Source organism: Geotrypetes seraphini, chromosome 2, assembly GCF_902459505.1.
Source record: "Geotrypetes seraphini chromosome 2, aGeoSer1.1, whole genome shotgun sequence".
Classification (NCBI taxonomy): Eukaryota; Metazoa; Chordata; class Amphibia; order Gymnophiona; family Dermophiidae; genus Geotrypetes; species Geotrypetes seraphini.
The window spans coordinates 521,031,788-521,059,205 of NC_047085.1; the positions used below are offsets into that span (position 1 = coordinate 521,031,788).

The window sequence follows — 27,418 nt, forward strand, 5'->3', positions numbered from 1 at the left end:
CGAAGCTGACATTGTCCTCTTGGATTACACAGCTCATTGCGTACTGTTACGCATCTACCTCCAGTCCTGCTCTTCTGGAGATCCCTCCGCATGTCACGGCTCATGACCTCCGAGCTATGGCTACCACCTGGGCTAACCTTCGCCTTGCTCCTCTCCAAGAGATCTGTCGAGCGGCTACCTGGTCCAGGATTCATACCTTTGCCAAACACTACTGCCTTGATGTGGAATCCGGCGCAGATGCATCACTGGGTTCTACTGTCCTGCAAGCGGCTATATGAGGCGTCAACCTCCCTCCTCCTCTCCATCTCAGGTAACAGATCTTTATTATTATTATAATAGTATGATTATATTCTGTTACCTTCAGCTCGGGAGGCACCCACTTGTGTGGCTGGAAGATCCCTGTCCAGGGAGAAATAGAAGTTGCTTACCTGTAACGGTAGTTCTCCTTGGACAGATGGATCTTACAGCCACACAATCCCACCCAGCCTCCCCTATTGTTGCCGCCAGCTTTATACCTAACTGGATTTTGCCGGTTGGGGGTGGGCTTATATAGGTGCGGGGTGGGACCCTGTAGGGGGGAAGGCTGGCGCATGTGCAAAGCTCTTTAGCTTTGCAGCTTTTAGACTGCCGGGTCGGCTCCGTCAAGGGGACGTCACCCACTTGTGTGGCTGTAAGATCCATCTGTCCAAGGAGAACTACCGTTACAGGTAAGCAACTTCTATTTCACTCGCAGCACATGGTGTACAGAGGGAGGCATAGTCTCTTCTTGTTGGTCCCGCCCCTTTCAGTGCTGATTGGTCAGATAGTTGCTGGGGTGGAAGAGTAGTTCAAACGTTCCGTCCTGTAGAACTGAGCCATGGGGAGGGGTTTGGGCTCCTCCTGGCACTCATTGGTCAGAATGTTCCTGGGGCGGGGAGAGGAGGAGTTTAAAGAGGGAGGGAGCAAAGGCTGGAAGTCCTGACTCCTGCTACATGAGGGCTGGAGGATAACTGCAGTGCTTTGTTGGTCCCGCCCCTTTCAGTGCTGATTGGTCAGATAGTTGCTGGAGTGGGAGAGTAGTTAAAACGTTCCGTCCTGTAGCACTGAGAAGGGGGGAGGGGTTTGGGCTCCTCCTGGCACCCATTGGTCAGAATGTTCCTGAGGCGGGGAGAGGAGGAGTTTAAGGAGAGAGGATAGGCTGGAAGTCCTGCTGGAGGGCTGGAGGATAACTGCAGGGCTTTGTTGGGCCCGCCCCTTTCAGTGCTGATTGGTCAGATAGTTGCTGGGGGTGGAAGACTAGTTCAAACGTTCTGTCCTGTAGCACTGAGACAGAGGGAGGCACAGTCTCTTCTTGTTGGTCCCGCCCCTTTCAGTGCTGATTGGTCAGATAGTTGCTGGGGAAGGAAGACTAGTTCAAACTTTCCGTCCTGTAGCACTGAGACAGGGGGAGGAGTTTGGGCTCCTCCTGGCACCCATTGGTCAGAAGAAGGATAACTGCAGGGCTTTCTTGTTGGGCCCGCCCCTTTCAGTGCTGATTGGTCAGATAGTTGCTGGGGGTGGAAGACTAGTTCAAACGTTCCGTCCTGTAGCACTGAGACAGAGGGAGGGGTTTGGGCTCCTCCTGGCACTCATTGGTCAGAATGTTCCTGGGGCGGGGAGAGGAGCAGTTTAAGAGTGGTCCCAGGGCTGGTGCTCAGTTAGGCATGAGGAGATGTTTTGGGGTGTACACAGGCACATTAGGTTCCAATTCCCCCTTTGTGGGACTCCTGATCTCTCTCCTTTACCACAAGACCTACCTGGGCTGAAGCTCCTGCAGCCATTTCCCTCTCTGCTGCTCTACCATTAGAAATGAATGTGGCCGAGGGAGAAAGAAGAAAAGGGCGGAAAGGGAGATTCAGAGCCGGAAGTTCCTGTTAGAAGTCGAGAAGACTCGTTTCCTGTTGACATCACAAAAGGGAGGCGGAGCTTTAGTTAGAACACTGCGTGCTAGTAGGCGGGACTTTTTAACTAGTCTTCAACCCCAGCAACTGTCTGACCAATCAGCACTGAAGGGGGTGGAGCCCTGCAGGAAGGCCCAGGCCTCCCCGAGTGCTTGGTGTGGAGCTCCGCCTCCCCTTCGTGACGCCATCAGCCGGTAGCCAACAGGAAACGAGTCTTTGCAACTTCCTTTAATTGGCGGCTTAAGCCGCAACTTCCGGCCCCAGAGCTCAGGTTCTGCCCTTTTGTCCTTTCTCCAAAGCGTCGGCCACAGAAAGAGCCCCAGATTCATTCAGAGAGGAAAATGCCCGCAGGAGCTTCTCCCCAGGTAGGAGATTCCCCCCCCACTTCCGGTTCATTGGCAGATCCACCGGAAGTCAGCAACAGAGCTCCAGAGACCAGGTCTCAGCCCAGCCAGAGAAAGGCTCCTACAAACTGCAAAAGCAGAGAGGGAAATGCCCGCAGGAGGTTCCTTATGAGAAAGTCAGGGTTGAATTTATCAAAACAAAAAAGAAGCCAAGTAAGGACTTCAAATGAAAGCTAGTCTATGAAGTATGACCCAATTGACTATGTGAAAGTAAGCTCAGAGATCTGAAACTCTGAAGGAAAAGCTGTTAAACCTCCCTATGAAGAATTCGCCTTCCAGTCATCGCAGTACAGACTCAGCTGTAGAAAGTCAATAAAGTCCTTCTCCACTTGCAAAAAATATATTTGTTGTCTTCTCTAATTTAACAATCTCGCTGCCACCACTATGTTCACTTATCTTTTCAATGTGGTTTGAGGGGTCCCAACGCGGCCCCGTTTCGTTGTCTGCTTCAGGAGACCCGATTCTGGAAGTTTCAAACGCTTAAAGCTCTAATTTACTGCTCTTCTTAGTCTGAACGTGTACAGGTTTTGTGATGTTCAGTCACATCGCTGCTAGGTCTAGATGATTGTCAAAAAAGTTCCAACCGGCCAGGTAGGAGGTTCAGCAGAAACACCCCAAAGGAAGGCCAGAGACATGTCCTGAAACTTAAATGCCGGAATTGCTCTGGCCTTTTTTTGGTCTGCTCATTTCATCCAAAGGCAAGACTCTGTCTCTTTGCTGCTGGGACTGGGGAAAGGCTCTGAGGGCAAGGAGAGAGATCAGAGGCTCACAAAGGGAGATTTCACTGAAATCTTACCGAAATGACCAGGACCGGAACCTAACCACACCATATTCCGGAAGAAACTGAAAACTCATCTATTTGACACTTAATCACGTGTATCCTCTCCTCCCCCTCGCCCCCCTCTTTAAGTCGCCTTGAGCCTACCTAGGTATGAGCGATGCAGAAATAGAAGATTAGATTTTGAGTGTGACTGGTTTCAGTTGCTGTCGTCCTGCTCTGGGATGATGAATTACTAACTGCAAATTATATACACACATAAATCTTTCACTCTGCGCTAATGAGAGGTCTCCTGAAATCCAATCTGACTCTAGGACTCTGCGTTATGTGATTGTGAATGATGCAGACCCAGCAAATTTTCCTCCTCCCCAAGGAGCACCAACCCTGGGAGGCCTCTTTCTGGAAGATGCTGAGTGTGTTTCTGGGTTCTATTTCAGATGCAGGTGACGTTTGAGGACATCGCCGTCTCTTTCTCCCAGGAGGAGTGGGAGTATTTAGATGAAGAGCAGAAGGAGCTGTACAGAGAGGTGATGAAGGAGAATTATCAGACCCTGATCTCACTGGGTAAGGGATACATTGACATGTTTATTAGCAGTAGTGGGGCATCAGTATGAAGACAGTTTTGATTATGTTTGTCTCGTATGATGAACACAAATGAGACCGTGAGTGTCTTGCTGTCCTGCACATAGAGAGCTACAGGTATATCTTGGGGGGGGGGGGCACCATTCCAGGCAGTTGTAGCATGTCACACAGAAGGTGAGAAAAAGTCAAATTATAACGGGAAATGTTAGGAGAAATTGCTTTAAAGTACAGGTTGTGGGTTGCTAGGCTCTTATAGGGGAGTCTAATTAGGAACCCAATTAATACTGGATATCTAGGACAAAGTGAGGGATACACTATTACATGACAATTGATATTCTGGGCTAATCGCCATTAGATGTAAATCAAAATTTGTGCCTGGGATTATGTTTAGGGAGTTTGATAAGTTGAAAACAAAGGTGTTAAGTGACTACAGATCAGGGAAGTCCGAGGGAATTTGGAACTTGAGGGAACATTATGGTCTGAAGCTGCTGATTTTATCCACTTTTTACAAGCGAGTAAGTTATATACCGAGTGAGACGTGAACAGGAGGGATATGTGCAGGATGCTATTAAATTTGAGGAATTCATAGGAAAGGGATCAAGAAACGGGCTGGAAGTTACTCTAGAAAATCTCTGTTACACCAGTACAGCTTCAGATATGGTATCCGAAGGGAGATGGAAGATATTGGAGGGGCTGTGGAGGTAATGGGGATTTTTATCTCTTGTGGTGAACATGTACTAAAGCCTGCAAATACTGGTCATCAATTCAGTCATTAAACAGGTATGAGAAATAACGGATGAAGTTCTGGAGTTGGACCCGTGTTTTGCCTATTGGGTGGAAAGCGGGGCACAGACCTAGAAGACCAACTAAATATTGAAGATTATTATCTTGTGGCAGCTAGATGTGAGCTGGAGAGACACTGGAGAGGGGACAAGTTCCCTGTTCAGGAGGGAGTGTTGAGGAAACTGGAGCAGTTCTCATGGATGACTAAAATTGCAGCTGTGAGGCAATACACTTTGTATAAAGAGGAGAAATTATGAGCATTGTATGGGAGTGGAAACAGGTGAAGAGAAAAGGAAAGTTAAATTTATGTTGCAGTAGTGGCGTGCAGTGACATTTATAGCAAGGGATTCAGTAGATGAGCTAAACCAGGGGTGACCAACCTTGGCCCTTGCCAAGACAGCTTTCCAGGATTTTCACAATGAATACGCATGAGATCTATTGACATACAATGGAGGCGGTGCATGCAAATAATCTCATGCATATTCATTGGATGAATCCTGAAAACCCGATGTCACGTCTTGGTCTCTTTCCGAGATTCACCTATAACATTTACCACTTCTCCTTTTGACTTCTGTATTGATGTGAAGAAACTTAATTCTGTATCGCTATCACCATTCTGAAATCTATTCTTCAGAGTTATACAAAGACTGACATTATGTGGTATAGAACTGCAGATTAAATAAAAAACATACTTTGATCATTGCAGGCTTTGTGATATTTTGAGGCTGAAGCAGCAAGTTATTGTGGACTTAAAAATGAGAGACAAAAGCAGAGAGCAGTAGACACATGACCTTCAGAGTGCTTGCAACAAAAAAATTAAAACAAGCTTTGCCTTGTTACCCATTCCTTCTTCAGGTCATATTCAAATAGGAGTGACAGTAGACAATGCAAAGTCATTGTCACTATGAGCCAAACTGATGGAAAATGTTACAATTCTCTTGTATCACTCTATGGTATGGCCACACCTCGGATACTGTGTGCATTTCTGGTCACCGTATCTCAAAAACGATAGAGCAGAATTAGTGCCTGTGTCACTGGGAAGTTCCCTTCTCCCTCAGTTCTTCCTTTTGCAAGCGGGTTGCAAAGATGGTTTTCTTCCGCTCTGCATCTGACTTTTTATTTTTGGAGTTTTAAAATCTGATTTCTGGGAGGCTTTCTGGTACCCAAGAGATCCCCAGTACTTTTAGAGGGCATCTCTGCCTGGAAGAAGACACAGATTCTGTAATTAGAGGTCCGTAGCTGGGGGGCAGCTCTTCTCTTAGAGCACTTGCCTAGCTGGCCTGCACTAATATTCTGGACAGCTTTGGGTTTGGTCCCCTTAGAGCGCAACTTGCCCCTGTTTAGTCAGGTGCTTAAGTGCAGTCCTGAGGGATTCACGGGTGCTGGCTGCATACCCCCCTCTCCCACCCAGTTGCTGTCTATTATTTTCTGTGGGATACATTAGGGGGTTTAAAAATGGACATTTGGAGGATTTAGGTACCCCCACCTCCAAAAAAAACCTTTTCTACTTTTTTTTTTTTTTGCCCTTCCGGCTGTTTTTGCTACAAAATTGTGGTTGTGGTTGTCATCTTGGATTTTTCAGTCCATTTCAATCCACCTCCATCTTCCTCAAAAACAACTCCATTTGACTTAAAATTAATATAAATGGACTCCTCGGACTGTTTTGCCTCACATCATGCTAGACTTACGGTGGATGGTTAGCAGATGGTGTCTGTACGCCACGTACTGCAGGGCACATGAGAGTGGGCACAGGAGCGCTAGGCATAATCCCCTCTGGTCCCTCCAAAGGGTTTTTGGGTTAGAAAGCCCTTCTAGAGCTCTGATGCCTTTTGCTTGTTTCTCATGATTAGGGGGATAAAACCTATAGTCCAGACTACTGTACCCATATACTGGAAAGAAGATTATCAAGGTAAGAACCTAATCTTCCCATAAAGATGAGTAAAGAGTTTCAAGTTCAAGTTTTATTCATTTTAATATACCAACCATCGACATGCATCTAGCCGGTTTACAATACTAAAAAATGAAAGAGTGTTTATGTTACTTTTATGAGATATAAAACTTAAGAAAATTAATGCAATTTTCTTACCTCAGCAACAGGTTCTCCTACCTTCACCCCTAAGATTATATCCCACATCGAACCAGAGGAAAAGCCTTACCTCAGGGATGAGCCAGGCTCAGAGGAACGAGAAACTGAGGAAAGCAGCTGCTCAGGTGAGTGCAGTAATAAGAGGGACTGGGGTAAACACTTTCTGTAGGGTAACTGCTGGGGGGGGTTCTACCCCTTTCTAGATGAGGATCCATCACTTGGTTTGTAAGCGAAGTCTTAACCTATGGGTCACTCAGTGTTAACTCAGGAGAGTTAGAGGGAAGATCCAGGTTCCTCTTTATCTGTAACTTCCTACGTGTGTCAGAAATCTTGAAGCTCAAAACTGTGTCATGAGGGAGTTAAAAGGAAGACATGTTTTGTGGTGCCAGATCCTGGGCTGTGTGCAGAAGCCTGGGAAGTAGCAGGGTCTCTCTCTGCATGTTGTCCAGCTGGCTTCCATAAATGCGAACACTTCAATGTGTCACTTTAACACGTCATGTAGAGCGTATTCTGTAAGTTAAGCTTGTAACTGCGCCCCGTCCATGTCCCTCCCCAGTGAATACCCCCTTGTGACCGAGGGTCCCTTGGGAAAGAATATATCGTTTTCCACCTCTACACGACCTGTGACGTACTTGAATGTCTCGATTCTGTCACCCCTTTCCCTGCGCTCCTCTAGGGTATAGAGCTGCAGCTTGCCCAGTCTTTCTTCGTATGAAAGACCCTTGAGTCCAGCGACCATCCTAGTGGCCATCCGCTGGACCGACTCAGCTCGAAGCACATCTTTCCGGTAATGTGGCCTCCAGAATTGCACACAGTATTCCAGATGAGGTCTCACCATGGTTCTGTAGAGTGGCATTATGACTTCAGGTTTGCGGCTGACGAAGCTTCTATTGATACATCCCATCATCCGCCTTGCCTTGGATGAGGCTTTCTCTACTTGTTTGGCAGCCTTCATGTCTGCACTGATGATTACTCCCAAGTCCCGTTCTTCTGAGGTCGTAGCTATTGTTTCTCCATTCAAGGTGTATGTTCTGCATGGATTTCTGCTGCCGAGATGCATCACCTTACACTTCTTTGCGTTGAAGCCCAGCTGCCATGTGGAGGACCAGTTTCCCAACTTGATCAGATCCTGCGCCATACCATCCGTGAGATCGCTTTCACCTGCTATATTACACAGTTTGGCGGCGTCAGCAAACAGCGCTACTTTTCCCTGAAGCCCTCGGGTCAAGTCCCTTATGAATATGTTAAAAAGGGATGGTCCCAGGACTGAGCCATGCGGCACTCCGCTAGTCACCTCCGATGTCTTAGAGAGGGTGCCATTGACCACCACCCTCTGAAGTCTTCCACTCAGCCAATCATTGACCCATGCCGTTAGTTTCTCACCTAACCCCATCGATTTCATCTTGTTTAATAGTCTACGGCAGGGGTGCCCACACTTTTTGGGCTTGCGAGCTACTTTTAAAATGACCAAGTCAAAATGATCTACCAACAATAAAATTTTTTAAAACACAAAGCACACTGTACGCAGAGAAAATGTTAATTATCATTTATATTCTGGTTTTTTTTTCAAAGAGATCAAGGCAGATGACTTTATGCAATGTCACTTCAGTAACAACCATACAAAAATAGACAATAGCGGGTTTTAGCGCAGGGAGCTGCGCTGAATGCCCTGCGCTGCTCTCAATGCTCATAGGCTCCCTGCACTAAAAACGCTATTGTGGTTTAGTAAAAGGGGGCCATAGTGCAAAATATAGACTGCAGATTTAAATTCTCAAACTGGCCACATTTTGATCACTAAATTGAAAATAAAATCATTTTTACTACCTTTGTTGTCTGGACATTATTCAAATCTTGTTGGTCTCAGGCTCTGGTTGTCTTCTGATAACTCACTTGCCAGGGTCTCCTGCCCATTTGTTGTTTTCTTCTTTCACCATGCTAACCATCCATCTTCCATCTCTGTCCAACCCTTCTGTTTCCCTTCCCTCCCCCCAAGTCTGGCATCTTTCCTTTTTTTCATCACCATCCACAGATCCACCTGTTCTCAACTACCCTTTCATCCTTCATCTCTCCCTCCTTCCCCACCCCCCAGGGTCCACCATCTCTCCCTTTCTCTTCCCAATTACCTTCCTATCCAGTATCTCTATTCCTCCCTCCATACCATCCCTTGTTTCCAACTTCTTCCCTGTCTGTTCCTTCCCTCCCTAAATCCCATTGTCCACCATCTCTCTCCTTCTCCTCTATTTTTAAGACCCATTATTTCTTTTCCCCAAAGTCCGGCATATGTACGTCTCTTTGAACCCCTTCTCTCCCTCCCTCCATGTACTTCTACACCAAGGCCCCCAGAAAAAGAAATGTACATGTGTTTCACTTTACACCCCCCCTCCCCCGAAGGCCTGACCCCCCCTTGAAGGTCTGCACATTCCCCCCCAAAGGTTGACTCCCCCCTGAAGGCCTGCACTACCCCTTGAAGGACTGCACCCCCCCTCCCGAAGGCCTGCCCTCCCCACATCCATTTACCTAATTCCAGCAGAGAGCAGTCTGCAGAGAGGATCGCTGGTACTTTAGCGATCCTTGCAGGTTGCCATAGGCCTCAGGAGCTGTCTTCCCTCTGCCCCAATCCTGTCTCTGACTCAGAGGAGGGGCAGGACCAGACAAAGGGAAGACCTGAGGCCTATGGCAACCTGCAAGAATTGCTAAAGTACCACCTGCCACCGGCTGTCTCCCATTCGTCCCCTTTGGAGATCCCCACAGGAACAAGGAAGTTAAATTATTAGAATACTTAGGCACAGGAAAACAAAGAAATGCAGAAGAGACATACCTCCAAGAACTGCCCCATGTGTCACAATGCTCATTAGTGGAACTGAATAAAAGACAAGTACAATGGATTTAGAAGGGGTGCACAGCCGGCCAGGTCCGGGTCATCCTGCCCTTCCTTTCCCCTGGTCCGCGCTCGGGGCTCGCGCCTGCCTGGTCCCGCACCGACGCTCAAATGGTGCCGTCAACTGCTGCGAGTCTGGCGATAACCAACAGCACCATTTGGGTGGCGGTACAGGACCAGGCAGGTGCGAGCCCCGAGCGCGGACCGGGGGAAAGGAAGGGCAGGAGGACCGTACGGCTGTGCATCCCTCCAAGCCGTGCACCCGGGGCGGGGGCGGGAGCGGACCGCCCCCCCCCCCCGGTACGCCACTGATTGGGAGGCCGATTTTGGGGGTTTTAAAATTGTATATCGGGCAGCACTAGGCCTCGGCTCTTACCTCAATCATTACAGACGCTTCTATTTCTTGTGGTGCGCTGAGCTCCATCCCCCACCGACCCTTCATCCCGCCCTTCCAGCACTCTGATTGGCCGGCGTTCTTCAAGAGGCGGGCCAATCAGGATGGGAAAAAAAAGAAGGGAAGAAGGGAACCCGCTCTGCGATCGACTGGGGTCGCCTGAGCGAACGACCTGTCGATCGCGATCGACGTGTTGGGCACCCCTGGTCTACGGTGTGGGACACTGTCAAAGGCTTTACTGAAATCCAAGTACACTATGTCCAGAGACTCTCCCGAGTCTAGCTTCCTGTCACCCAGTCAAAGAAGCTGATAAGGTTGGATTGGCATGACCTGCCCCTAGTGAATCCATGTTGACAGGGATCCCTCAGATTCCCCTCATCCAATATCGTGTCTAATTTCCCTTTAAGTAGAGTTTCCATGAGTTTACACACTATTGATGTGAGACTTACTGGTCTGTAATTCGCAGCCTCCGCTCTGCAACCCTTTTTGTGCAGAGGAACAACATTGGCAGTTTTCCAGTCCAGGGGGACTCTCCCCGTACTTAGGAAGAGATTGAAGAGCATGGCTAACGGTTCCGCCAAAACATCGCACAGCTCTCTGAGCACTCTTGGGTGCAGATTGTCCCGGTCCCATGGCTTTGTTCACCTTGAGTCTTGACAGTTCTTTGTAAACATCAGCTGGCGTGAACTCAAACTTCTGAAATGGGTCATCCATGCTTTGCTTTGCATCCAGCCGAGGCCCGTGCCCTGGTGCCTTGCAGGTAAAGACTGAACAGAAGTAATCATTCAGTAGTTTGGCTTTATCGGAGTCAGTTTCCACATAATTCCCGTCTGGCGTTCTAAGGCGTACTATCCCGTTTGTGTTCTTTTTCCTGTCGCTAATGTATCTGAAGAAGGATTTGTCCCCTTTCTTGATGTTCTTCGCTAGAGTTTCTTCCATACGAAGTTTGGCCTCCCTGACTGCTGTTTTGACCGCTGCAGACTTTGTCATGTATTCAATGTTTGCTTCTCTTTCCCCCATGCGTTTGTATGATAGAAATGCTCTCCTTGACGAGGTATGATACCTCATCTGTGAACCATTGGGGTTTCCTTTTTCTTTGTTGTTTGGTTACCGATTTTATGTAGTGGATAGTTGCCTCATGAAGGGTCGATTTCAAGGTTGACCACATAGCTTCCACATTATCAGTTACTTCTTGAACCTGCAGCGTCTGGTAGACAAAATCTCCCATGCGTGCGAAGTCAGTGCCCCTGAAATTGAGTACCCTTGTTTTTGTTTGTGATCTAGGGAAGCCTTTCTTAAGGTTAAACCATACCATGTTATGGTCACTGGTGGCTAGCGTCTCTCCCACCGAGACGTCCGAGACGCTTTCCCCATTGGTAAGTACCAGGTCCAGGATGGCCTGGGCCCTAGTGGGCTCTAGTACCATTTGTTTGAGCCTTACTCCCTTCATGGACGTTAATATCCTCCTGCTGTCACAAGTTGTCGCTGATAGTGTGTTCCAGTCTACATCAGGCATGTTGAAGTCTCCTAATAGAACAGCCTCCCCCCGTAAGGTGATATTCTCATACCACACCAAGGTACAGGCATTTTTCTCCACCTCTGGCCAAGTTTACCCAGATGGATTCCCCAGTATACTTGACATCTGTGATCCTGGTTGTCTTAATGCTCTCTTTGATATAAAGTGCTACCCCACCACCTAACTTACCCTCTCTATCTTGTCTAATCAGGTTGTATCCTGGTATGGTTATATCTCACCCATGAGAGTCTGTGAACCATGTTTCGGATATTGCTACTATGTCTATGTCTGCATTAACTATTTCTGTTTCTAGTTCTAGAAATTTATTCCCTAGGCTGTGTGCGTTAACATACAGCCTAGGGAATAAATTGTGCCTAAGTGTGAGGGCATGGTGTGCAAATAGACAGGGCATCAGTGGGCTATAGGCGATTCTTATACCTACATGCAAAACCTATAGATTACTATTCGAGCACTCTGATTTATGGCACTCTTGAGAGAATCGAGTCCCTTAACTCTCCACACTGCCATTACCATGAAACAGCTCACAAACTTGCACAGAGAGAAATGCTAAAAATAATTTCCAAATAGGAAAACTGACCAATTCCTGGTGCGACATAACCTATCTTTCTGTTACACAAAGAATGAGTCCTGACAAATGGTTTAAAACCCCAAATCGCGAGCTGTTGCAGAAGGAATCAGTACTTCAACTCGGACTCCTTCATTACCTACATTGGAGTCTTGTGTGGCTTTTATGTTTTTATATTTAAGACAGCTAAGGACCCTTTACGACTCCTGAGGAAGGCATTTTTATTTTATACATTATTTGGTTTTTATCCTGTGGGTCACTTGTGGATTGCTTTTAAGAATTTTGTTTTAAAGTTATTCGAACGCTAATTAAACTATAAACTGGTACATCTAATCTTCTGTTCCACAATCTCTCCTGTTGTTTTGCTGCTTATTTCCTGTGCGGAATCTTTTGGTACTATTTGGATTTTGTTGTTTTGTCGTTTTCAGAATTGACCACAGAAGTGATCATAGGTACTATTAAGAACATAAGAGCTGCCATACTTGGACAGACCGAAGGTCCATCAAGCCAGTAGCCAACCCAGTCCCAAGTACCTGTCAAAAATCCAAAGAGTAGCAAAATTCCAGCGCTGAGATTGTGTTGACATAATGCTTCATTCCACCAGTGCCTAAGAGCCAACATCATCAGTGATGTCACAATGGCTTGACTGTCCTGTACTAAAGAACATAAGAATTGGCATACTGGAACAGACCAAAGGTCCATCAAGCCCAGTATCTTGTTTCCAACAGTGGCTAACCCAGGTCTCAAGTACCAGGCAGAAATTCAAAGCGTAGCAACATTACAGAGCTCTTATTGTGATGTCATAATGCCTCATTCCACCAGTGCCTAAGAGCCAACATCATCAGTGACGTCACAATGGCTTGACTGACCTATACTTGGCTCACATAAGAACATATTATGGTGGGGAGGAAGTGACGTCACTCAACCGAATGGCAGGGTGAATTGTGAGCTACGAGTGCATAAACAACTTCCCGCGAGCAGCATTACTCCTGATTGCGGGCGCTGGGTGGATGTGAGTGTATGGCGAGTCACCGGAGATTGGAAAAGTTCTGTTTTACTGAAGCAGCGAGCGGCAAACGGACGGTGAAGGGAGCATCATTGCCTTCCGTGCAACACAAGATGGCGCAGTCTCCGGGAAAATCTCCGCAGCCGCAGGCCTCTGCTCTTCCAGACGAGAGTACCTCTGCATTAAAAGTGACACTGGAGGTTTGGTTTCAAGATCTCAAGGCCGAGATGAAGGGGGTAAGAAATGATGTTAAGACGGCGATGGCTGAGCTCCGGGCAGAAGTTAGGGAGTTGGGAGGTAGGGTCGAGGCGTCCGAGCAGCATGTGTCCTGATTGGAGGATACAATGGAGGAAACAAAGACAGCGATGGCCCAGCATGTGAAGGAGATGGCAGAGTTACAGGCTCAAATCGAGGATCTGGAAAACAGGTCCCGCAGGAGCAATCTATGCTTTAAAGGAATACCGGAGGATGAGAGGCATAAGGATTGCAAAGCAGTGGTGCAAGAATTTTTTAGTCAACTGTTGGGACTTGATGAGACAATGGACTCCGCTGATATTGTCCTTTTGCGGGCCCATCGCGGTTTGGGAGCGGGCAGATCGGGCGTTCCTAAGGATATTATTGCTTGCTTTGGGGACTACTTAGTAAAGGAAAAAATACTCCAAGCGGCCCGAAAACGACCACAATTTCAATGGCATGAGATTATAGTGGGAGTCTATCAGGACCTGACATTAATTACACTGCAGAAGCGTTGGACTTTCAAAGAAGTGACTCAAGTGCTACGGGCAGAGGGGGCATTGTTATCGCTGGTTGTTCCCGTTTGGAGTGTGGATGACTGTTAATGGCAAGTCTCGCCGGGTGGACACTGTGGGAGATGCATGGTTGGCGTTGAAAGAACTGGGTTGCAATAACTTGCCTTCTGAACCGGTGGTGGCGACCACCTCGAAAGGGGGAAGATCAGGGGAGCCCTGGCGTACTGTCACCAGATCCACTAAAAAGCTGACTCCGATGGAGACTTGAAGGATTGATAACATCTGGAACGGACTGTAGTGGACGATTGGAATGGGGATTGGAGCAGTCCCCACTTATACCTGTGAAATTTTGGTCTATTGGACTTTTTGGTACAGTGCTAGGGGGAAGTGGTGGTGGATAGTGGGGGCTGACTCTCTGGCCTCTATTGTGGTTTTCTGAGGGATGTGTGAATAAGGTCAAGGAGTAAGTGAGGGGACATGGAATCTTTGGAGTATGTGGGGTTGTTTGGAAGGGGGGGTTTCTTTGGGAGTAAGGCTGTGAGGGTGCGGTTTCTGAGTGGTTTGGGGTGTTTGAGTGAGGACTGGGAGTTGGTGGGTTGGGTGCAATTGTATTATTGAATTTATGTGTGGGAGATGCTAACATATCATCTAATGGGGGATGTGAGTGGATGGGAAGTATAGGGAGTCAGATGCCTTTTGGGGGAGACTTCAATCTTTCTCGATGGCTGGTCTGGGCTATACTAGATCAGCATGTGTGGGGGAAGGGGGGTTGTGGGGAATACTATGGGTTCTGATAGGGGACTACGGGAGATGAGGGGGGGACAATAATCACTGCGGATCGGGTCATGAAATGTTAACGGGTTGAACAGTCCAGGGAAAAGAAGTATTGTTTTCAGGGAACTGAAGAGATTGCACAGGGATATATGCATGTTGCAGGAGACTCACTTGAGGCCTAAGGATGCTGCTTTATTGCGGCACCCTGCTTTTGAATATGTTTGGACACATCAGGGACAGACTATATCTAAAAAAAACGGGTGGGGTTGCGATTTTGGTGAAAAGGGGACTGGGACTAGTAATAGATCAGGTATATAGGGATCCCCAGGGGAGATGTTTAGCTTTGCGAGGGACCCTGCAGGGGCAACGGGTGACACTAGTGAACATTTATGGTCCCAATGTGAATCAGGCTGCATTCTATTGACACTTAAAGGAAGAGTTACTACAGTTTATTCAGGGGGTGGTTTTTATGGGGGGTGATTTCAATGTATTCTCGGATGGGAGATTGGACCATTCCAAGGGGGGAGGGGGATTTCAACGAGGGTCAGTTGTGCTTTCCGGATATTCATGCGTACCTGGGTTTAGTGGATTGCAGGCGCCTTCTGCATGGGACTCAACGAAATTATACTCATTACTCACATGCTCAACATACATGTACACGAATAGATGGGCTTTGGGTTCATAGGAACCAATGGGACAAGATTAGGGAGGCTGAAATTGGGGTTATTCAAGTTTCAGACCATGCTCCAGTTTCGGTGGATTGTGATGGAGTTGGGGTAAGGGGAGGAACCCAATATTGGAGACTCAATGACTTGTTGCTTACCGTGTCTGAGGTGGTGGCAGAAGTTATTCAGAGTATAGACACATATTTGGAGTTTAATGATACGTGGGAGGTGTCTGATGGGATCCTATAGGATGCATTGAAATCAGTGTTGCAGGCGTTTTTATAAAGTGGGGAGCCAGATTTAAACATAATAGAGCTCGAGCGCAGTTGGACTTGCGTGAACGTCTGATATCTTTGGAACTGGTTCATAAACGATCCCCGGATTCTCAATTATTGTTGCAAATATGTCAGGTAAGGGGAGAATTGACTCAGCTTCAGATGGAAGAGTATAATCATATGCGTAAGTGGTTTCAGTCTACCTTATATGAGCATAGTAATAAGTGCAGTGCCCAATTGGCTTGCAACATTAAAATAAAACAGGCAAAATCCTCTATTGCAGCAATTCGAGATAGGAGGGGGGATTTGCAGGTCACGGATGCGGCCATAGGGAAATCTTTTTTGGATTTCTGTCGATGCTTATATACCGGGGATGGAGATGGGGGGGCTGTGGAGGTACCTAATTTTTGGGATGAGGTTTGCTTGCCGGTCCTGTCTCCCGAGGATCAAGTGCAACTTAATGAACCGATCACGTTGGGGGAGGTTTTGGATGTCATCAGGGGATCCAAGCCTGGGAAGTCACCTGGACTGGACGGTTATACGAGCCACTTTTATAAGAAATTCGGAGATCAGGTGGGTCCACTTTTGGTATGTATTGTGAATGGGGTTCAACAGGGAAATCTCTTACCAGGTACGATGGGTGAAGCGGGTATTGAGATTCTCCTAAAACCTGGGAGAGATCCGTTAAACTGTGGTTCTTATAGACCTATCTCCCTGTTGAATGTTGATGCAAAAATTATTGCTTAAGTATTGGCCTTACGTCTGGGGAAAATTGCTGCCAAGGGGTTCATTCAACGGATACAGGTAGGAGATAATATTAGGCGTACTTTACATTTGATGTGGAAAGTGAAGCAGAGGCAGGACCCTGCGGTATTGATGGCAGTTGATGCGGAGAAAGCCTTCGATCGCGTATCGTGAGACTTCCTGTGGGCGGTGATGGGGAATGGGAGGACCGTTGAGTGAATGGGTTCGAGCATTATATCATGCCCCAAGAGCATGTCTTTGGATTAACCAGGCATATACTGACTTCTTTTCAATCGCACGTGGGACTAGGCAAGGGTGTCCCTTATCCCCCTTGCTATTCGCACTCTACATTGAACCATTGGCGCTTATGATGCGGCATCATCCGACTATAAAGGGGATTTTGGTGGGGGGGATGGAACATCATATAGCTCTCTTTGCTGACGATATCCTTCTGTACATAGTAGAGCCGAAACGCACGGTGCCTTTAATATTGCATATTTTTGAGGAGTATGGGCGAGTTTCTGGTTTTAAGATTAACTTACCGTATTTGCCGGCGTATAAGACGACTGGGCGTATAAGACGACCCCCCAACTTTTACAGTTAAAATATAGAGTTTGTTATATACTCGCCATATAAGACTACCCCTTCTTCCGCACACCTTCTGCACAACAAATAAAACTTAAAAGAACATCAGAATTACACTTGGGGAGCCTGGGATGGTTGCTCTTTGGCGTCGGTTCCCCTTTAAGTGGGCAACCAGGGGTCTTAAGTACCTGGGTATTTATTTGCCTGGGGACCATGACTTGTTTATATGAGGTAAATTATGGGCCGGCCATCCGACAGATTCGGTCGGATCTCCGACGATGGCAGGGGCTTTGGCTCTCCTGGGGGGTACGTATAGCGGTCCTCCAAATGAATGTTTTGCCCCGGTTGCTCTTTTTGTTCCAGATTCTGCCTGTCCCCATACCGGTGAGGACATTTAAGAGGTTACATGCGGAATGTAGGGATTTTATTTGGCAGCATAAAAAGCCTAGAATTTCTCAGAAGGTGATGTGAGCAGGTAGAGCTCAGGGGGGGAAGATGGTTCGTAATCTTCAATTACCAGGCAGCCCAGATGAAGATGTTATTGGAGTGGGAGCTGGGTTCTCATAAGTAGGGGGTGTTGTTGGAACAGGCATTTGCACCCCAGGGTAGTTTCAATACACGGCTTTTGTCATCTCAGACGGTCCAACAATGGGCAGTTGAGACGGATAACCCTTATATCTTACATTTAATCAAGTTGTGGGCTGATTTGAAAAAGACTTGTAATAATGGATTGGATTATTCCACTTTTGCTTCCTTGCGGGGTGAGCCCCAATTCTTGGCGGGTCGGACCAATCCTGTCTTTGAGAGGTGGGGACAGTTGGGCTTGCGGCGTTTTCGTGATTTTTTGAGGATGGGGACTGTGCTCTCTTTTGAGGCTTTGCAATGCACCCATGGGGTACGGGCAGGAGACTATTTGGCTTATCTGCAAGTGACTCATTATTTGCGTGCTAGGGAATGGGAGCGAATTTCTCCTATTGAGACTGAACAATTGGAACAATTATGGGAGACTTTGCAGAAGGTGCCCAGGACAATATCTGTTATCTACCAGTACCTTAGAAGGCGGGCGATCCTGAATATGTGGTTCCGCCGTTATTGGGAGCAGGATTTGCATTGCACATTCACGTCTAAAGAATGGGACACCATTTGTTTAGAGGTGGATAGAGCTTTGATACAAGAGAATGCCTATAAGGTATTGAGTCGGTGGTATTATACCCCAGAGAGGATTCATAGGATGTATCCCCAAGCCTTGGATACTTGCTGGCGCTGCCATCAAGATGTGGTAACATTTCTTCATATTTGGTGGGAGTGTCCTGTGTTAGCCCCTTGTTGGGTAGATGTAGTGGGGGCCCTGTCACACATGTTGGGGGTTAAGATTCTAGTCACCCCCCTACATTGTTTATTGGGGGTGTCTAACAACTGTGAGTTCTGATGGCAAACCCATTTAATGCAAATGGGGCTAGCAGCCGCTTAAATATCTCATAGCCAAATATTGGAAGCACTCCCTGGTTCCAGATTTGAATGAATGGAGAGTGAAAATATTTATATTGGGGAAAATGGAATTATATGTGGCTAAACATAGGGGTTATTATTTGCAGTCGATACACACCTGGAATGTTATTACTCGGAAATTAACTTTAGAGGGGGGGAGGGGGAACATTGATCCCAATGTGTATTTACAGTGTTTGGGGGGGGAGGTAATACTTGGTTGTTTGATATATGCATGTTATTCAGCTCTGGAGACCACCGGTAGTTGGTGGTTCTTTACTGTTTTCTATATGAGTATTTAATGTGTTGTATTGCTTAATTTCTTTGTTTGAAACTTCAATAAAAATTTAAATAGTAGCAGCAGGAGGCTATTAAACTCTATGAAGGGAGCAAGACTCAGGCAACTGGTGTTGGAACCAACAAGGGATCAGGCAATATTGGACCTGATACTTACCAATGGAGAAAATGTCACAGAGGTCTCAGTGGGCGACACATTGGCCTCCAGTGACCACAACATGGTATGGTTCAATCTCAGGAAAGGTTTCACTAAATCTACCACACTGACCAAGGTCCTCAAATTCAAGGACACAAACTTCGAAGACATGGGAGATTTCATTCATCAGGCGCTGCAAAACCAAGCAGAAACCGATAACGTGGAAGAAATGTGGTCGACTCTGAAAGCCACCATGCAGGAAGCAACAAACCGCTATGTTAAATCAGTAAGTAAACGGTGAAGGAACAATAAGCCACAGTGGTTCTCTGCGGAGATCTCGGACCTCATCAAGGAGAAGAAAAAAGCATTCATCTCTTACAAACAGGGAAAACAGGACTCTAGAGAAGACTATCTGGCCAAGTCAAAAGCCGTCAAAACAGCAGTTAGGGAGGCCAAATTCTGCATGGAGGAGTCTCTAGCGAAGAACATCCAGAAGGGAGATAAATCCTTCTTCAGGTATATCAGTGACAGAAATAGGAACTCAGGCGGGATAGTATGCCTTAGGAAACCAGACGGAAACTATGTAGAAACGGACTCGGAAAAAGCCAAACTGTTAAATGAATATTTATGCTCAGTCTTCACCCGTGAGGTGCCGGGACTCGGCCCTCAGCTACAGACAAGGGTTGACTCAGTAGACCCGTTTAATAATTTTGAGCTTACGCCCAGCAGTGTCTACTGCGAGCTGTCAAAGCTCAAGGTTAACAAGGCAATGGGGCCTGATAACCTACACCCCAGGGTGCTCAGGGAGTTGAGTGATGTCTTGGTGGAACCGCTATCCGCGCTCTTCAATCTCTCCCTTAGTACAGGTAGCGTCCCGTTGGACTGGAAGACAGCTAACGTCATTCCACTCTACAAGAAAGGATCAAGGATGGAGGCAGCGAACTACAGACCAGTGAGTCTCACATCAATAGTGAGCAAACTAATGGAAATTCTAATCAAACGCCAATTGGATATGATCCTGAACGAGGAAAATCTACGGGATCCCCGTCAACATGGATTTACCAAGGGGAGATCCTGCCAATCCAACCTGATCTGCTTCTTTGACTGGGTGACGAGGAAGCTGGATGTTGGGGAGTCCCTGGACATCGTATACCTGGACTTCAGCAAAGCATTTGATAGCGTACCACACCATAGGTTGCTGAGCAAGATGAGTTCTATAGGATTGGGCGACACATTGACGAAATGGGTTGGGAACTGGCTTGGAGGTAGGCTTCAGAGGGTAGTGGTGAACGGCACCCCTTCCGAAATGACAGAGGTGATCAGTGGAGTGCCGCAGGGCTCGGTCTTGGGCCCGATCCTATTCAACATCTTTATAAGAGACTTGGCAGAGGGGCTCCGAGGTAAAATAACATTATTCGCCGATGACGCCAAACTAAGCAATGTAGTGGGCAAAAGCACAACAGACAAAAACTCAATGCCCGACAACATGATGCATGACCTACTCCTACTGGAGCGCTGGTCTAAAGACCTGGCAACTCAGCTTCAATGCCAAAAAATGCAAAGTCATGCACCTGGGCAGCCAAAATCCATGCAAGACTTACACCCTTAATGGTGAGATCCTAACAAGAACTGTAGCAGAACGAGACTTAGGGGTGATCGTCAGTGAGGACATGAAGACTGCCAATCAAGTGGAGCAAGCTTCATCCAAGGCTAGACAAATCATAGGTTGCAAATGCAGGAGTTTCGTCAGCCGTAAGCCTGAAGTCATTATGCCATTGTATAGATCCATGGTGAGACACCGTCTGGAATACTGTGTGCAATTCTGGAGGCCGCATTACCGTTGGATGTGCTGAGACTGGAGTCGGTCCAGAGAATGGCCACCCGGATGGTCTCTGGACTCAAGGATCTCCTGTACGAGGAATGGCTAGATAAATTACAGCTCTACTCACTTGAGGAACGCAGAGAGAGGGAGACATGATCGAGAAGTTCAAGTATCTCACAGGCCGCATCAAAGCAGAGGAAGATATCTTCTTTTTCAAGGGCTCCACGGCAACAAGAGGGCATCCATGGAAAATCAGGGGCGGGAAACTGCACAGTGACACCAGGAAATTCTTTTTCACTGAAAGGGTGGTTGATCGCTGGAATAGTCTTCCACTTCAGGTGATCGAGGCCAGCAGCGTGCCTGATTTTAAGGCCAAATGGGATCGACACGTGGTATCTATTCACAGAGAAAGGTAGGGGAGGGTCATTAGGGTGGGCAGACTAGATGGGCCATGGCCCTTATCTGCCGTCTATTTCTATGTTTCTATGTTATATTATGGCTAGGCCCAAATTTGTCTCCCTAGTTCTGTAACACTGGCTTCTGGATTCTCCTTACAAATCGAGTTTTCTGCCAAGATCCTAGGAGTCCTTTTTGACTCCTCACTCTCTTTCAAGGATCAAATTAACTCTGTGATTAAGAAATGCTTTTTCAATTTGCGCATGTTGAGGAATGTTAGACACCTCTTTCATCAACACCATTTTTCCATTCTAGTTCAGTCAATCATTTTATCTCATCTTGATTATTGCAATGTCATTTATCTTAGTATTACAAAAACCTGTCTTTCCAGACTACAATTGGTCCAGAATACTACTGCTAGATTGATTTTTGGGAAGCATAAATTAGACCATGTGACACCATTGCTTCATAGTCTTCACTGACTCCCTGTGTATTTCAGAATCCGGTTCAAATGTGCCTGTGTCATCTTTAAAATTCTGCATGGTATTTTCACTCCCCTAGTTCCTTTATCTTGGAATCTTTATAGATTCTCTTTTGCAAGGAGTGACCAACAATTCAAACTATCCTGTCCTTCTAGCAAATGTATCAAAGGAGTCAAGATCTTTGGTCAATCTTTGACCTTCAAGTTCCCTCAACTTTGAAACAATCTTCCACTCTTTTTAAGAAGCTCTGTCTCCCTTCCCTTTTTTCGTAAGTCTTTGAAAACTATCTTGTTCACTAGGCATTTTGGTAACTAATTCTCTTTTATATCTCCTTCTCTATAATTCTTATTACCTAAACTAACTATTGTAAACCGAGATGAGCTTTCCTCGATTGAAGTCTCGGTATACAAAGCAAAGTATTAGATTAGATTAGATAAGAGCTCGCTCCATAAAGCTTTGTCTTCTTGCTCCCCCTCGGTCTTGGGAGGCCTTGTGTGCTCGTTTGGGCACCGGAATTACCGTATTTTCGCGGATATAACGCGCGCGTTATACGTGATTTTACGTACCGCGCATACCCCTCGCGCGTTATATGCCTGAGCGCGGTATAGAAAAGTTTTTAAACATAGTTCCCACCCCGCCCGACGCCCGATTCACCCCCCCAGCAGGACCGCTCGCACCCCCACCCCGAACGACCGCTCGCACGCGCTCCCACCCGCACCCGCATCCACGATCGGAGCAAGAGGGAGCCCAAGCCCTCTTGCCCGGCCGACTCCCCGACGTCCGATACATCCCCCCCCCCCCGGCAGGACCACTCGCACCCCCACCCCGAAGGACCGCCGACTTCCCGACAATATCGGGCCAGGAGGGAGCCCAAACCCTCCTGGCCACGGCGACCCCCTACCCCCACCCCGCACTACATTACGGGCAGGAGGGATCCCAGGCCCTCCTGCCCTCGACGCAAACCCCCTCCCCCCAACGACCGCCCCCCCCCAAGAACCTCCGCCCGTCCCCCAGCCGACCCGCGACCCCCCTGGCCGACCCCCACGACACCCCCACCCGCCTTCCCCGTACCTTTGTGTAGTTGGGCCAGAAGGGAGCCCAAACCCTCCTGGCCACGACGACCCCCTAACCCCACCCCGCACTACATTACGGGCAGGAGGGATCCCAGGCCCTCCTGCCCTCGACGCAAACCCCCCTCCCTCCAACGACCGCCCGCCCCCAAGAACCTCCGACCGCCCCCCCAGCCGACCCGCGACCCCCCTGGCCGACCCCCACGACCCCCCACCCACCTTCCCCGTACCTTTGGAAGTTGGCCGGACAGACGGGAGCCAAACCCGCCTGTCCGGCAGGCAGCCAGCGAAGAAATGAGGCCGGATTGGCCCATCCGTCCTAAAGCTCCGCCTACTGGTGGGGCCTAAGGCGCGTGGGCCAATCAGAATAGGCCCTGGAGCCTTAGGTCCCACCTGGGGGCGCGGCCTGAGACACATGGTCGGGTTTGACCCATGTGCCTCAGGCCGCGCCCCCAGGTGGGACCTAAGGCTCCAGGGCCTATTCTGATTGGCCCACGCGCCTTAGGCCCCACCAGTAGGCGGAGCTTTAGGACGGATGGGCCAATCCGGCCTCATTTCTTCGTTGGCTGCCTGCCGGACAGGCGGGTTTGGCTCCCGTCTGTCCGGCCAACTTCCAAAGGTACGGGGAAGGGGGGTGGGGGGGGTCGTGGGGGTCGGCCAGGGGGGTCGCGGGTCGGCTGGGGGACGGGCGGAGGTTCTTGGGGGGGGGGCGGTCGTTGGGGGGAGGGGGTTTGCGTCGAGGGCAGGAGGGCCTGGGATCCCTCCTGCCCGTAATGTAGTGCGGGGTGGGGTTAGGGGGTCGCCGTGGCCAGGAGGGTTTGGGCTCCCTCCTGGCCCGATATTGTTGGGGAGTCGGCGGTCCTTCGGGGTGAGGGTGCGAGTGGTCCTGCCGGGGGGGGGGATGTATCGGACGTCGGGGGGGGGGCATCAGGCTTTCAGAATGGGGACAGACCTTCAAGGGGGACAGGACTTCAAGGGGGGACAGTGCACGGAAAGTCAGGGGGGGTGAACGGAGAGTCGGGACAGCGCACGGAAAGTCAGGGCAGTGCACGGAAGTCAGGGGGGTGAACGGAGAGTCGGGACAGCGCACGGAAAGTCAGGGCGGGCGAAAGGAGCGTCGGGCATCATGCGCGTTATATGCCTGAGCGCGGTATAGAAAAGTTTTGGTACATATCATCGTGATTTCTGCGCGCTATACCCCTGTGCGCGTTTTACACAGGTGCGCGTTATATCCGCGAAAATACGGTAGGTCTGTTAAGGTAATATAGGTTACCTTATTAAACGTATCCCGACCCTTTCGGTATCGCTGAGTCGGATCGGTGCAAAAAATGTAAGAGCGCTCCTAAGTCTTTTTTTTTCATGCTTTTTGGAGTTGTCCGGTGGTTAAGTTTTTTTGGCGGCAGGTGGTCTGCTATTTGGAATGTCTCTTGGGATGTCCCGTACCTTTCACTCCGGCGGGATTTCTGTTGGATAAATATGAAGCCTTTCGATTTCCCCCTGGGGTTGGCCAGTTATATGTGCGCAAGGCGGGGTTGGTGGCTAAGAAAATTATTTTGGGGGGGCATGGGTATCGTGTCATTCTCCCTCTTACTGGTCATAAATGTTAGTGCTGGTTGTACTCAGATAGGTGACTTGGTTTATCCCACCTTGTTTATATGATATGTTTTGAATAACGTTGCTCATTTTACTTCTTGCAGAGCAGAACAAAAGACTGGGGAAAGTTCCTCCTCCTTTTTTCCTATTGCAATGGTTATCGAATGCTTTGGTATATACTGAATAGAGAGGCAGTGTAGTCCACTGGGGAAGGAAGTGGAGTTGAAGAATAAAATTATTGATTCTTTCTGCAACAGCTCGCGATTCTGGGGATTCAATCCATTTGTCAGGACTCATATGCTGTGTTCACAGAAAGAAGATTATCGAGGTAAGTACCTCTCATTATACACAGGTTCTATCTTAGAAGCCACTGCTGTTATCCAACTCATGAGAAATGTCTTCTGTTTTTATCTATCAGATCATCAGGTCCGACAAGAATGGAAGAGAATAAAGAATGAAGGAGAAGATCCAGTAGAAATGAAACAAATCCAAACACAGTCGGAAAATGTCTTTGAGAATATTTCCCAGAGACCTGAGAGGATAAACGCACAGAATTGTGAGCAAGAATCAAAGGAACAGAGAGACCCTGCAGGAGATTCAACAGATGAAGGCATTAAGTATGAGAGAACTGACTGCGACCTCGGTAACATCCCAGAAGACAAGAAACACCTAGAAAAGAGACCCTACCAAATTCATAAGCGTGATAAAGTGACTTCTAAGTTCCATCATGGCAAGAAGAAAGGGAAAACACATCAGAAAGCACTTCAGATGCACAAAGGGGATTATAAAAATAAGAAACCATTTACATCTATTCAGTGTAATAAAAGCTTCACTCAGCTTTCAACTCTACAAATCCACCAGCAGACCAACACAGCAGTCAAACCATTTATATGTTATCAGTGTAATAAAAGCTTCACTCAGCTTTCACATATAAAAAGACACATAATGATCCACACCGGGCATAAACCATATATATGTACTGAGTGTAATAAAAGCTTCACTCAGGTATCACATCTAAAAAGACACATAATGATCCACACAGGGCATAAACCATTTACATGTACTGAGTGTAATAAAAGTTTTGCTCAGGTATCGCATCTAAAAAGACACAAAATGGTTCACACAGGACACAAACCATATATATGTACCGAGTGTAATAAAAGCTTCACTCAGCTTTCAAATCTCAAAAGTCACAAAATGATCCATACAGGGCACAAACCATATATATGTACCGAGTGTAATAAAAGCTTCACTCAGCTTTCAAATCTAAAAAGTCACAAAATGATCCACACAGGGCACAAACCATATACATGTATTAAGTGTAATAAAACCTTCACTCAGCTTTCAAATCTAAAATTTCACCAGAGAATCCACATAGGAGATAAACCATTCACATGTACTGAATGTAATAAAAGCTTTACTCAGCTTTCAGTTTTAAAAATTCACCGGAGGATCCATACAGGAGACAAACCATTTACATGTACTGAGTGTAATAGAAGCTTCACTCAGTTTTCACATTTAAAAAGACACAAAATGATCCACACAGGACACAAACCATATATATGTACTGAGTGTAATAAAAGCTTCATTCAGCTTTCAGATCTACAATTTCACAAGAAGATCCACATAGGAGACAAACCATATACTTGTACTGAGTGTAATAAAAACTTTACACAACATTCTTATCTAAAAAAACACCAATTGATCCATACGGGGTACAAACCATTTACATGTACTGAGTGTAATAAAAGCTTCACTCAGCTTTCAGTTCTGAAAAGACACCAAGTGATCCACACAGGGAACAAACCATATATATGTACTAAGTGTAAGAAAAGCTTCACTCAGCTTTCACATCTAAAAAGTCACAAAATGATCCACTCGGGGTACAAACCATTTACATGTACTGAGTGTAATAAAAGTTTCACTCAGCATTCACATCTAAAAAGTCACAAAATGATCCACTTGGGATACAAACCATTTACATGTACTGAGTGTAATAAAAGCTTCACTCAGCTTTCAGATCTAAAGAGACACCAAGTTATCCATTCAGGGTACAAACCATTTACATGTACTGAGTGTAATAAAAGTTTCACTCAGCTTTCAAATCTAAAATTTCACAAAATGATCCACATGAAGTACAAACCCTTTACATGTACTGAGTGTAATAAAAGCTTTACTCAGCTGTCAGAACTAACAGTTCACAAGAAGATTCACGTGGGAGACGAAACATATACATGTACTGAGTGTAATAAAAGCTTCACTCAGCTTTCAGAACTAACAGTTCACAAGAAGATTCACGTGGGAGACGAAACATATACATGTACTGAGTGTAATAAAAGCTTTACTCAGCTGTCAGAACTAACAGTTCACAAGAAGATCCACGTGGGAGACAAACCGTATATATGTACTGAGTGTAATAAAAGCTTCACTCAGCTTTCACGTCTAAAAAGACACCAAGTAATCCACACAGGGTACAAACCATTTACATGTACTGAGTGTAATAAAAGCTTCACTCAGCTTTCACATCTGAAAAACCACAAAATGATCCACACGGGGTGCAAACCATTTACATGTACTGAGTGTAATAAAAGCTTCACTCAGCTTTCACATCTAAAAAGTCATAAAACGACCCACACAGGGCGCAAACCATATATATGTACTGAGTGTAACAAAAGCTACACTCAGCTTTCTGATCTAAAGAGACATCAAGTGATCCACACAGGGTGCAAACCATTTACATGTACTGAGTGTAATAAAAGCTTCACTCAGCTTTCACATCTAAAAAGTCACCAAATGATTCATACAGGACACAAACCATATACATGTACTGAGTGTAATAAAAGCTTCACTCAGCTTTCAGCCCAAAGAAGACACCAAAGAATTCACACAGGTCAAAAACCGTTTACATGTACTGAGTGTAATAAAAGCTTCACTCGGCTTTCAACTCTAAAATATCACCAAATGATCCATAGAGGAGACTAATCATAGACTTGTACAGAGGGTAATAAAAGCTTCAATCAGATTTGTCTAAAAATTCACAAAACATTCACATCGTAGAATAAGACCCTTGCTCTGAATCAACAGGTACTTTGTAGACTGTCTCCTGCCCATGCTGCCTTAAATCCCTAAATTGCCGCTGGAGGTCACAGCAGCCATCTTGTGAGTCTGTCTCTGAAAGTGATAGCAGCCATTTTGACTTGAGACATGGGCTGGGCAGGAGCAACTGGGGTTTGATTCTGACTCCAACATGCTACTAGACCACCAGAGCAGTAAGGTAGCAGTAGCGGCAGCAGGGCTGTGGAGTCGGTAGATAAATGTTCCGACTCCAGGTACCCGAAATTTCCTCCGACTCCGACTCCACAGCACTGGTTAATTTTCAGATCGTTAAAATGGAATGTCAAGTTGAGAGAAAT

At 47.0% G+C, this 27,418-nt stretch overlaps 1 protein-coding gene across 2 annotated transcripts; it reads left to right on the forward strand.

Annotated features, from left to right (window-relative positions):
* The first annotated feature begins 1,548 nt into the window (after nucleotides 1-1,548).
* On the forward strand, nucleotides 1,549-27,418 carry LOC117354697 (oocyte zinc finger protein XlCOF6-like). Of its 2 annotated transcripts, XM_033932573.1 has the most exons (4): nucleotides 1,549-2,284; nucleotides 3,539-3,665; nucleotides 6,558-6,677; nucleotides 24,424-27,418. In XM_033932573.1, the coding sequence occupies exons 1-4, from the start codon at nucleotides 2,261-2,263 to the stop codon at nucleotides 26,985-26,987; spliced, it is 2,835 nt and encodes a 944-aa protein (XP_033788464.1). In that variant the 5' UTR covers nucleotides 1,549-2,260; the 3' UTR covers nucleotides 26,988-27,418. The 2 variants fall into 2 exon arrangements, with proteins under 2 accessions (XP_033788464.1, XP_033788465.1); XM_033932574.1 differs by lacking the exons at nucleotides 1,549-2,284; nucleotides 3,539-3,665 and adding an exon at nucleotides 24,263-24,333 and having other exon boundaries at nucleotides 6,600-6,677.

Bases quoted from the DNA above. Each gene is read 5' to 3' on its own strand.
- LOC117354697 (XM_033932573.1), top strand. From the start codon at position 2,261: ATGCCCGCAGGAGCTTCTCCCCAG. The intron at 2,285-3,538 runs GTAGGAGATTCC...GTTCTATTTCAG, and splicing joins CCGCAGGAGCTTCTCCCCAG to ATGCAGGTGACGTTTGAGGA. The intron at 3,666-6,557 runs GTAAGGGATACA...TTCTTACCTCAG, and splicing joins TCAGACCCTGATCTCACTGG to CAACAGGTTCTCCTACCTTC.